Source organism: Aspergillus tanneri, assembly GCF_003426965.1.
Source record: "Aspergillus tanneri strain NIH1004 chromosome Unknown AapTan_4_pilon_pilon_pilon, whole genome shotgun sequence".
NCBI lineage: Eukaryota > Fungi > Ascomycota > Eurotiomycetes > Eurotiales > Aspergillaceae > Aspergillus > Aspergillus tanneri.
The window spans coordinates 3,517,809-3,529,429 of record NW_022984631.1 but is presented as its reverse complement, the minus strand read 5'-3'; the positions used below and the strand labels follow the sequence as shown (position 1 = coordinate 3,529,429).

The 11,621-nt window shown below is 48.5% G+C and overlaps 4 protein-coding genes across 4 annotated transcripts; 2 read left to right on the top strand and 2 right to left on the bottom strand.

Annotated features, from left to right (window-relative positions):
- Nucleotides 1–3,013: 3,013 nt before the first annotated feature.
- On the bottom strand, nt 3,014–3,826 carry ATNIH1004_006340 (isocitrate lyase/PEP mutase family protein; the record flags this gene model as incomplete). Its single annotated transcript, XM_033570975.1, has 1 exon — nt 3,014–3,826. The coding sequence occupies one exon, from the start codon at nt 3,824–3,826 to the stop codon at nt 3,014–3,016; it is 813 nt and encodes a 270-aa protein (XP_033427007.1).
- A 716-nt stretch (nt 3,827–4,542) lies between these two features.
- On the top strand, nt 4,543–7,222 carry ATNIH1004_006339 (SAP domain protein; the record flags this gene model as incomplete). Its single annotated transcript, XM_033570974.1, has 3 exons — nt 4,543–4,583; nt 4,651–6,566; nt 7,128–7,222. 3 exons carry the CDS (start codon nt 4,543–4,545, stop codon nt 7,220–7,222), a joined length of 2,052 nt encoding a protein of 683 aa, XP_033427006.1.
- A 459-nt stretch (nt 7,223–7,681) lies between these two features.
- Nucleotides 7,682–9,686, top strand: ATNIH1004_006338 (OSTA/TMEM184 family protein; the record flags this gene model as incomplete). The annotated part of the gene is made up of 6 exons (XM_033570973.1): nt 7,682–7,724; nt 7,798–7,948; nt 8,031–8,328; nt 8,417–8,542; nt 8,609–8,758; nt 8,823–9,686. 6 exons carry the CDS (start codon nt 7,682–7,684, stop codon nt 9,684–9,686), a joined length of 1,632 nt encoding a protein of 543 aa, XP_033427005.1.
- Nucleotides 9,687–10,260: 574 nt separating this feature from the next.
- On the bottom strand, nt 10,261–11,580 carry ATNIH1004_006337 (COP9 signalosome complex subunit 6; the record flags this gene model as incomplete). The annotated part of the gene is made up of 3 exons (XM_033570972.1): nt 10,261–10,688; nt 10,766–11,245; nt 11,310–11,580. The coding sequence occupies 3 exons, from the start codon at nt 11,578–11,580 to the stop codon at nt 10,261–10,263; spliced, it is 1,179 nt and encodes a 392-aa protein (XP_033427004.1).
- Between the last annotated feature and the right edge of the window lie 41 nt (nt 11,581–11,621).

Here is an 11,621-nt window from a genome sequence, read left to right as displayed (position 1 = left end):
CATCGACACGGAGTCGGAATGAATACTGCCGTGCATCCCCAGTGAAGAACTGGTAAAAGTTTGCTGGCGTTGCATCCTGTAATCCGTCGCAAGACCCGAGGTGGTTTGGTCATGATAATGACGCCAGGGATGGCTTCGAACCAGACACACCTAGTCAACAACCCGGGAGCCCCGCCTTCCTCACCCCTCAGCTTTCCTCGTCCTTAGCGGCAGTGGAAACATCACAAGGTTCACGCTCTAAAGGCAAGTCTCGGCAGTATTGCACCCAACAGAGCCTCCTGGGCCTGATTAAGAGAAGGGAATTGGATCAGAAATGTCCCAATGTGTCGGACTATGGGATTGATCGGCACTGACTAACCGGACAACACTTATTGGACGCAAACCGTTGCACGTTCACAGAAGTCGCGGAGTGCTTTTTATCACGATGCGGTCACATGGATATACATTTGTGGAAAAGATGCGCCATACGAGTTCGTCAAAGGCTCGAAGAACGAGGAGCTCGTGTATTCGCATCTTACTTCAATCCAAGGAGTATCCGTGCCAGTGCTACTTGGCAGCCTGCAACTTCGCTGCTCATTCTTTTATAACGGCATTACCGAGATTGTCTATCTAATATTTATGGGCTACACCAGAAGAATCCTTGCCAACCGGCATGATCTCAATCGCCATCGAGTAGTTCAACAAGCTGGGAAATCATTGCAGGTGATTCATGATCTACACGTTCTTTAGTGATGTTCATTAATTTTGAGAGGGCAACGCTCCAAAGCCAACACCATACCAGTGCTGCGTGTCTGGATCAAATACTCAAGCAGCAGCTGGACTTGGGTTATTATCGGGAGAAAAATATTCGTGGACAATATTAAACCTTTATAATCTGTGAGCAATCATAAAATTATGCGTTCATAATATTCAACCTTTTAATGTTCGAGCAGCAAGAATATTTAATACCCATAATGTTAAGACCACTCTAATATTAGAAATGCCATAACATTCTGTTCAGCGTTATGGCGGATTTAATGCCGCAACTAAAATAAGACGTGCATGATATCTCTCATATTCCTACATTTGTTAGATGCATGGCCAAGCTATATTGCATTCTGTCGGTGTCGTGGGAAATATCCTGCAGGCACTGCCACAGCCTAACACGCATTCAACGGTGTCGTGGCCGCAGAGAGTGCAGAGGTATGCCTTAACTGCTATACTTTCCGCAATATGTTAGCGTCTGCGCTCTGGCTGCAGGGACCATCTCTTACCTTTATCTCGCAGGCTTTCAACGCAAGTATGCGAGCCACTTGAACATACATTATTCATGGTTCAACCTCCGTTGAGCTTGCTATCAAGCTGTTAATATCTTCTTAATAGATCCAGGAAACTCATCCTAACTCAGCTCGTTTCCAAGTAGTTTCACTCGCAAATGACAACGTCGCCGGAGATGTTGAAAGTATAAGACATGGTCAAGAATGAGATGGACTGAAGAGACGCAAGGGAAGTCGAGTGGTAGATATATGGAATGAAGAATGATCTGACTAGTGGGTTCTCTGCCTTATATAGCGGACCAGGCAGTCTCCATGACAGACTGGCATATATAATTAACATCTATATTTAGTGATTAAGCATTATGATATCAACCAAAAGCAGTGCCTGTTGTTGTTGGATTACGCGGAATGGGAAAGCCTTTGAGCTCTCCTGAGAATCTCCTCTATATTTTAGAAGGGGATACAATTTATAAAAGTCCTAAAAACAAACGGAGATTAGTACTGTCGCGGAATCTCCATATAGCTCCCGGCGAACCCTATCTGGGTTTTTAAGGAGAATGTGGAATGTTTGGAGCCGCAAAGGGCACGCAGCATTGTCACAGAGACTCCCCAACCTCAGAGTATAGGCGCTGCCAGGACTGCATCTGGCTCCCCCGAGCCCCCTATCCATATCCCTGAATGCGCGGTTCATGTTGATGGTAAGTGCAGCACCTTTGCTTCCCTGCTTGTAGCTATTGCTAATAGATCACAGAGAGCATGCAAAAAACTGCCCTTATGTGTGGCGAGAGACCAAGATACATTGATGGTATGTATTATATTCAAAAATTTAATGGTACCTGGCTGATTATAGTTGAAAGTACGCAGACAATTCCTCACAAAACACCGGAACAGACTGGAGTTGATACGCCCAACGAGTTAAAGGCTGACGAGAACTCTCGAAAGAGGAAAATTAAGGATACCAGTCCAACCTTGGGACCCGTGAGGAGGTCCCTAAGAGGACGAAAAAATCGAACAAACTGACATAGATGTTTGGAATCTGTGTGATTTATGTAGAAAAAACATGTTTTCAATTTTCCAATCCCCAATCATTTTTACCTTACTCTGGAATTGCTTAAAGAAACCTGATGTGCCAAGTAAATCGTCCCTGGGTGTAGCAAGGAGCAGTACCGTCTGTGATTATACACAATTAAAGATTAGATATACCGCTTCGGTAGAATCTTTGTGGCACGTACGAGGACTTGTTAACTACTAGGGCACTCTTCGTGGTCTGGAAAGAGAGGGCTCATCAGTGAGTTTATGGTGCTGCTATACCAAAAATGGACGCTCGCAATCAGTAAGTGTAGGTCAGAGAGGCCAACGCGCTCTGGCTAAGCCAGGACAGCCGCAAAACATCGTATCATCACTGACACTCAACAATCAAGCTGTGGGCGAGGACGCCTGCTATTCCTTCATCCTCGTTAAAGGCGCGGGTCGAGCATATCGAGATCAGCGATGATACTAATAAATAAAACAACAGGCCCTCTGAAGTGTTTTGTGGAGATCCGCCTATCTGTTATCGACTAGGAATCTAGTTGGCTGTAGGATTACTAGCGCTCTAAACGGTCCATTGTTGCCAAATATTCAGAGGGCGAACTATACACAGCATACAATGCAGTTCGAGCACATCGGAATAAAACCGGGGCTGAATGCCCTAAAACCGGGGCTGAATGCCGACTCCTCTAATGCCGTTTTATGTACTGTACATATACGGATATCTCTCATTTCTCACAGGAACTCAACAGCCGGTCCGCCGTGTCCTTGAAAGAGCCCATCGCAGCGCGCCACAACTCCGGTCCAACACTGATCCTCGCTACACCGATGGCTTTCAATTCCGGCACCGTCAAGAATCCATCCTTCAGCACCAACTTGACATTGACCTTCCCTCCCAATGCCGCAACCAACTCCTTAATCTCGGCACTGGAAACGCCTCTCCCTCCGGGTCCCCAAACAAATACCGTACAGGCTCCCGCTTCCAGAAACGCCTTGCCTCTTTCGATTGCATCTTGAACAGTTCCTCCCGGGGACCCTAGAACATCTGTTCGCGCATTGACCACGAAATCTGGAACGCCTACCTCCCTCGCAGCTTCAAGGGCGTATTGAATCCGCTTCACAGCGGCCGGGAGTGACCGAAGATGGCCGGTATTATTGTCGAAGTCCTCGATGTTGCATCCCACGGCTCCCAGTTTGATGATTTCCTTTACTGTCTGGGCCACGTTGTCGTAGCCATCTTGTACGTCGACTGTCAGGGGAACTCGAAGAAGTGAATTTGTCGACTCTTTGTCACTTGAATCCCGTTTCAAGACAGATGCAACGATGCGAATTGAAGCTAGATTCTGTGACAGTGTTAAACATTCATCGGGGATGCCTTGGGATGCGGCAATAGCGTAGCTAGCCGTTGCGATGGCCTTAGTCGCGGGATGGTTGGCGATATGGGATGCTGTTGCTCCATCATAGACATTCGTGAGAACTACTGGGTTGCCGGGGGCATGGAGACTGCGGAAGTAGGCGGCGAGGTCGTTTTGCGTGGCCATGACTGTTTATATTTATTGGATATTAATGCAATATTCTCAATATGCAAAGTGCTAGGATTCGTGAAGAAGAAACAGACGAAGATAAATGTCAAGTGCTTTGCCCATTAGTACTATAAGTATTATAGTCCGATGTTGAGTCATTTCCTCGTATCCTGATGCTACCTGATAGTGGATGTTGCTCTCAAATTAGCCACTCAGGATGCAGCATGGAGCGGCCATGGCCACAATTAATTAACGAAAAGCTATGAAGTAAATACATTTTAACACTAATCTGCACTAGCATACTCTCCTTAACACTTTCTGCATGCACAATAGAGCTACCACTGGATGGGACCATGGCTCTTCCTAACAGTTAATCTTAATCTCTCTGTGGGTTATAAATGCGGGTTAGAGATCCGGTGGGCCGATGGTACTGTGGCGGATAATACCAAAACGCCCATTAGCCATCATATTCTAGAAAAATACTAGAATATATTCGACTGCATAAGTCCTTATTCACAGGCAGTATCAGGATGCCTACAAAGCACGCTGTTATCCACTGTAGTTATTTGATGCGTGTCAAAGACTGCATGAATATAATCTCCGCTAACCTTATTGGGATAGTTCTTCCACAAACGGAATGATGACTAACACTACATTCCTCGATAGTAAGCTTGACCAGATCAGGAACGTTCTTTGTTGTAAGCTAGTCCCTGTTAGGGCTAGCGCACTACATCATGCCCGCCTACAAAGTTTCCAACCGCAGGACGCTGGACTCGTACGACCGCAGGGGCGATGTCGCGAACAATGGCTATGACAACTCCCGCCTGACATTCATCCCCAAGAATCCCCCACGTCCTACATGTCGCCAATTTCCGATTGCGCGCTGATTCCATCACAATGACTGATTATTCGAAATGGAAGGTGACCGATCTGAAGGCAGAGCTGAAACGACGTGGCATTGCGCAGACGGGCCTTAGAGTGAAACAGAACTTCATTGACAAACTTGTGGAGGATGACGCTAAAACCCAAAGTGAGGCCGTGGGTACGGACTCAGTCGTCACACAGGATGCACCAAAGGAAGAGGTGCAGCCTGTCGAACCTGAGCAACAAGCGCAGCCTACTCCAGAAGTTGCTGCCCAGTCACAAGATCGCAAGCCCGAAGAATCGCTGCAGGAACAGCAGCAACATCCGGAAGCACAAGGCGATACTGGTGAAACCCATTTAGACCAGAAGCCGGTAAAGTCTACCCAAGATGTTGGTGAAACTTCTGAACAGCCGCCACAACAATCAGCAGAGGACGCACCTGTCGCTCAGCCTGATTCTGGCGGAAATGATTTGGATAAGACCCTTCCTGCTGATACTGGTGGGGATCTTTCCTCCACTGCTGCAGTTGCTCAACCCAAATCCGAGATTGAGGCTTCAGCGCAACCGGTTGAGCAGGCTCCCGGTTCCGCAGAGGCCCAGCAGTCTAAAGGAGCCGAGGAAGATGATACACAACCGCCTGAGTCTGCCGAAACGGCCGCGCCAGCAGTCCCTCAAAATTTAGAGCCGAGTACAGGACTGTCCACACCCTTGGCTCCTGAAGAAGTTATTGAGGACCGTCGCAAACGGAAGCGTCGTAGCCAGAGCCCCGTTCCAACGCCCGAGGCTATCGCGTCCAAAAAGGCTAAGTCCCAAAACGAAACGCCCGAAGTGATTCTGGCCGAGGATAGAGACTCGATGAATGGTGATCGGGATGTCCGGCCGGAATTGGCTCCTCCTGGCTCACAAGAGGAATTCGCAAGTCGCGCTAAAGTAGAATCCGACAACAAAGTGCCAGCCCACGATGAAACAAATAATGCACCCATCTCCGAAGACTCGAAGACCAATAAAGGTGCGCCAGAAAAACAGGATGTTCGCTTCAAAGGGCTTTTTGCACCCACAGAGTGGGAGCAAGCCCGCCCTGCGTCTCCACCCGCTGACACTGTCATGGAGGAAGCAGCAACTGAGCCGGCCAAACATGTTGCCACACCAGCTCTGTACATGGATGGCCTGATGCGTCCACTCCAACATAATGCGCTCAGGAGCCATCTCATCTCCCTGGCTGCCCCTCCCGGAGGATCTCCAAATCCCGAGGTGATCACAGAATTCTATTTAGACTCAATCAAAACTCACTGTTTCGTGGGTTTTGTGGACGTCGCGGCTGCTTCACGTGTTCGCGCGGCGCTTCATGGCACTGTCTGGCCCCATGAACGTAATCGGAAGACCTTGTTTGTGGACTTTGTCCCCGAGAACAAACTGCAAGAGTGGATCAACATGGAAGAGGGGTCTCGTCGGCGCGGCGGCCCTCCACCTCGCTGGGGGATCAAGTATGACCAAACAGATGACGGGGTCGAGGCCATTTTAGAGGAGATCGACTCGCGAGCTGCTGCGTCTCAGCCTTCCCGCGGTCGGGAACAGGGAGACTTTGCTCGTCCTCCACCTTTAGGGCCTCGGGCGGAAATGGGCGATCCCAACCGGCGTCCTAGTGGCCCTCGCCCAGTCGGTACGCGGACCCAATCTGGGCAAGGGTTTAAACCACTCGATGAACTGTTCATGTCTACAACCACCAAGCCAAAACTTTACTACCTGCCCGTTCCTCGCTCGGTGGCAGATCGTCGCCTAGACCGGTTCGACGATCTCCTACGAAAGGGGCCGTATCCGCGTCGTGGAGGTGACGAACCTCGACGGATCACTTTTGAAGACGGAGACTTATTTGTCGACCATGGCCCAGAGTTCGGTATGTCAAACAGGGGACGAGGAGGGGGCCGGGGAAGGGGTCGCGGTCGTGGGTTTCAAGAGCCATGGAGGGATAATGGACGTGGCCGTTACTGATCTATGTATTCTATCGTGTATTGTTTCCTTATTCCGGTTTTCTTGCCCCGCATCTGGAGTTTTAATCAGGAGGAATGGGCATCTACTCATGATCTCTTTGGTTTACTAATGAGGTTGTGGACGGGGGCAATGATTATGTACTTGGATATAGCAAGATTGGGACATTTTTCCTGTCAAAAGCATCCGGTCGATTTGGAGTGAGGGATGTATAGATGTATGGGTATATATCTAGGTATATGGACCGGAATTTCACGAGCACCTCCCGTATTATTGCCTTCTTGACCTTCTGTATGACTATTCTGTAGGTACTTCGCCTGTGAGAAAGAAACACATGCCTCGTCACATGACCCCAAAGCAGGGTTAGTCATCTGCAATGCTTGTTCGGCCTTGTCCGGCCTTGTCTAAAGCTTAGCCTGTTGCCTTACATGAATTTGTTTTTTGGTGAGTCTCACTTTAACCAGTCCAGGTTTGACGTCGGAGTCTCGCGTGGTTCCTCAGACTCAGCAACTGCTCTATCACGCAGGATTCCTTGGCGATGGACACTACATTCTAAGTTCTTAGCATTGTACTTATTATGGTTCTGATTGTGAGTGCGAACATTGGATAGTTAGTATCTCGGCCATTCCAAGAACCCACGCCTACCTTATTCATCTGTCTTATTAGTTATCTATTATCTTTTTCATTTTTGCTCAACTTGTTCTTTCTACCTTGCTATTGCTAAAGAATCAGTGGTTGACTCAACTGCATTTGTCTTCTTATCAATTGCGCATCCCTAGGGGAAAGTCCAAAATCAAAGCAATCCACTTATTCCAGGGGTTGGTCCATCACTGTGGAACCAGACTCGACTAGTGGATAAGTTTTTGATCACTCCAACGCCGTTGATGCTAAGAATAAATATTAATACTCCGTATCCATCGGAACAAATCTTCGCGCCGGCGATCCTTCCCCCGTTCCTCGCCATCGCTCCTTTGTTTCTACTGAGGCCCATCACCGTCGTTGGCCTCCCTCGCTGGCGTTAGAATGGGCTGGCCAAAGTGTAATTCGTCCTTAGAGAATGAAACCAGTACGCGTTTCCCTCGAACTCGTTCCACATGCAAGAAAGAAATAACTGATCAATGTGAAATTGGGGGGAACAGTTAACGAGGGCGACTTATGGGATGGCGGGATCACATTCCATCAACTCTGCCTGATTGTCGTGGGTGTTTTTGCTCTCATCGCGGCCGGTATTTCCTTCGTTTTGATTATGTGTCATGCCACTCATTACAGCAAACCGATTGAACAACGCCAGTACGTTCTCTTGCCGCGATCACTGAGTTCTTCGCCTTACCACAGTAACGCTGGACTGACATCTTCTCTCCTGTGGTTCTAGTATTATTCGCATTCTTTTGATGATTCCTGTCTACTCCCTCGTCGCATGGCTAGGGACCTACGATTACAAAAAGAACGTTTATTATAGTGTGCTGGGCGACTGCTACGAGGCGTTCACGATTTCGGCTTTCTTCTCCCTTCTCTGCCATTACATTGCACCCGACCTACACAGTCAAAAGGATTACTTTCGTGGCATCGAGCCAAAGCCGTGGGTCTGGCCTCTATCATGGCTGCAGAAATGCTGCGGCGGGGAGCACGGAATGTGGAGGACGCCCCGAAGCGGATTGACCTGGTTTAATGTAAGCTAAGCGCCGGACTCTCCTCGTCTTGTGCTTTAGCAAGCCGACCTCTACATGCTGAGGCTTACGTCGGTCTTTTCTTCCATAGGTTGTTTGGGTCGGTGTCTTCCAGTACTGCCTTCTACGCGTACTCATGACCATCGTCGCAGTCCTGACGCAGAAGGCTGACGTTTACTGCGAGGACACGCTCAACCCAAAATTCGCGCATGTCTGGGTATGTTTTAACCTGCATAATGTAGCTATCGCTGTGCGACTCCGCTAACCTGACATGGATCGATAGGTGTTGGCTATTGAATGTGTTGCCGTTACTATCGCCATGTACTGCCTAGTTCAATTCTACATCCAGGTCAAAGAGGATATCGGCCAGCACCAGCCCTTTTTGAAAATCTTGTCCATCAAATTGGTCATTTTCCTTTCTTTCTGGCAGTCGGTAAGTGAAAGACCCTGTCTCTTGTCTTGTCTGACGGCAAAACACTCATTAATGCACCATAAAGAGTTTGATATCTTTCCTATATTCCTCTGGCGCTATCAAAGCTACCAAAAAGACCCAGGCTAGTGATCTCAAAGTGGGACTGCCGAACCTCCTGATCTCCATTGAAATGGCGATGTTCGCTGTCCTGCATCTGTGGGCATTCGCCTGGCAGCCATATTCGCTCAAAAATTTCCAGGCAACTGAAGTCACCGACTTTTATGGCAACGGTAAAGCGACGTATCAAGGAGGCCGGTTTGGAGTGCGCGCTCTCTTGGATGCTCTGAACCCAATAGACCTCATCAAAGCCATTGGCCGGAGCATACGCTGGCTGTTCGTTGGCCGTAAGAAGCGTCTACTGGATCCCAGCTACCAGGCAACGAATGAAGGAATCGGGCTCAGCTCTGCACATGCTACAGGCACAGGTGCAGGTACCACAATGACCGGCAGCCGCACAGGCCGCTATGGATCAGCCCCCGACGAAGAAGGCGATGTGCTCCTGTCTCATGCACAGCCCAATCCCGCCTCCCACTCCGGTGATCTGGGCACGGCACCCCCGCCGTACGAGTATAGCGATCATACCCGCTTCAATTCGCATGACCAACTAAGCGGTGTATCTCTTCTTGATCCGGCGACGCATTCCCCTCGGCCCTACTCCCCATACGAGCAGAGTTTCCACAATCCTTACACGATGTCGCCAGATTCAGCAACCGAACATTATCAGCACACCCAGGGCCTAACAACCCCTCACAATCCTACCGCCACCAATATCCCTCCCTACCCTTCCGACCATCTACAAGAACAGGCCCCAATCCCTCTCCCGGACGCATATCGCCCGCCTCCATCGCATTACGACGCTGACCTCAACCCACAGAGATATCCCCACTAATGAAGATTGAGCGTTGCTGGGTTTCCATTACCTTGGTGTAGGAGATCCGGAATGATCATGCCTCTCCTTTATTGCATTTTTCTATTTCTCATGCTATCGACGAACATGACGTTATCTTGGCATTATCTTGTATGTTTATACCCTACAGATGACTTAAGGTTTATGTTTTCTTCTGCTCCTCTTTTCCTCTTTTCTTTCTTTAATTCGTTTTTTTCTTTATTCATATTTCTTTCGTGTACATACGTGACGTCGTATCGAATACATGGCCTTTTTTGCCTGTGATACAACTATGTCCGGTTTGAAAGATATTATATCTTTTAAGTTGATTGCATATAGAATGTACATTTATACAGTCGACGTTATTTCTTCCGTGTCTGCAGAAACAGGGCTGCAGGAGTATCCAAAGGAGAAAATTACGGTATTTTCCATCACTTTTATCTTCATTTCTCATCAGATCCAGCTATTCTAAGCCACTTAACGCCGCTAAATCTCATTTAAAAATAAAAGCATTTGCATGACACGGTGAAAGCACGAAAATGGCACTAGGGTGTCCGAATTGAATTTATCAATGCTCTTAGCCATGCGCATGACCATCACGAGAAAGAAATTCATCCTCGAAACGACTCTGCACGGCCATTTGCGTCTTTCTGTTGAGTATGCTTTTCCTGACGTTGTGCATGATAGCTGTTTTGCGGCCTAATTCTCGCATACCGCTGATGTTCTGGCTTAGTTGTCCAAGTAGGGAGACTAAATGAACATCGTTGTTTTGTGCAAGGACTTCTTCTGAGAAGGCGCTTTGCTCTTGCGGTGTGAGGAGAGAAAGATGCGAGAGAAGAGCATTGATGTTTCGAAGAATGGGGTGGAATAAAGTTGCTGGCATTGGGGATCCTTCGTCACTCCCCTCGGATGACATAGATATACTAGATAGGTAAGACTTGATCAATGAGATTCGAGACTCGAGAGCCCGAATTGCGTTTATGCGAGTGTTGAGGCTGGCAATGACTGCGGTGAAGACTAGCGTTAGGTACAAGTACTTTTTCAAGAAATAGGTAGAGGATGACTGTTAGTTTTTCACTCACGTTCTTCTTCCTCGGGTGAAAGCAAGGTAGTATCCGTCTGCCCTTTGCCGCGGTCTTGTTTCTTCTGGGTTTCAGTAGACACACTTCCTGTGCCTGGCGTATCAATCGCGGCGTTCCTCGCACTTCGGGCGACAGTGTCAATGCCGATCATTTCCGCCTCTCCAGTTTCCACGAAATAAGGCAGTTCCCTGAACCGGATGTTTAGCGATTGCTCTTCACCGTCCACCTGCATGGTCTTTCCGCTCTCCGCAGCATTATCTCCCTCATACACGCTCTCGTAGATGGTAAGTGGTAATTTTCCTCCATTTGAGGATGCCCCTTGCATTTGAGAAGGATGGAATGCGAGAAACACCGCAGATTCGTTGTGGTCTTGGAGAATTTGGCGATGGATGGGAAGATGAGACTCGTCGGGGCCGGATGGCGGCGCAGTTGACCACCAGCCCACAAGATCAAGAGCGGGAATTTTGTGGACATCCTTGACTGTTACATAGGGTTGTCAGTTGAAGAGAAGATGAGTGCAAGCTGGGACCAGTTGCTCTCTTACGTTGCTTCACCCTATCAACAAACCAGTCGTGTGATAGCTGGGCTTCGCCGTTCTGTCCCTCCACTACGACACATTCAAATGCATGCTCCAAGGTTATTTCCCGCCCATTTTGCTGGCCCAGCAAAGCTCCGATGATTGGTCCTTGCTGTCTCCGTGCGGCATATCGGGTGATGTGGTCAGAAATCGTCAGCAATATTAGAGGATGGAGCTGGATATGAAGTCCTGAATCCGAGGATTTCTGGGATACAAGCGGACTGCGTTGATCCGCCATATCTGGAGCTACCGACACAGAGACAATTCGCGAAGGTGATT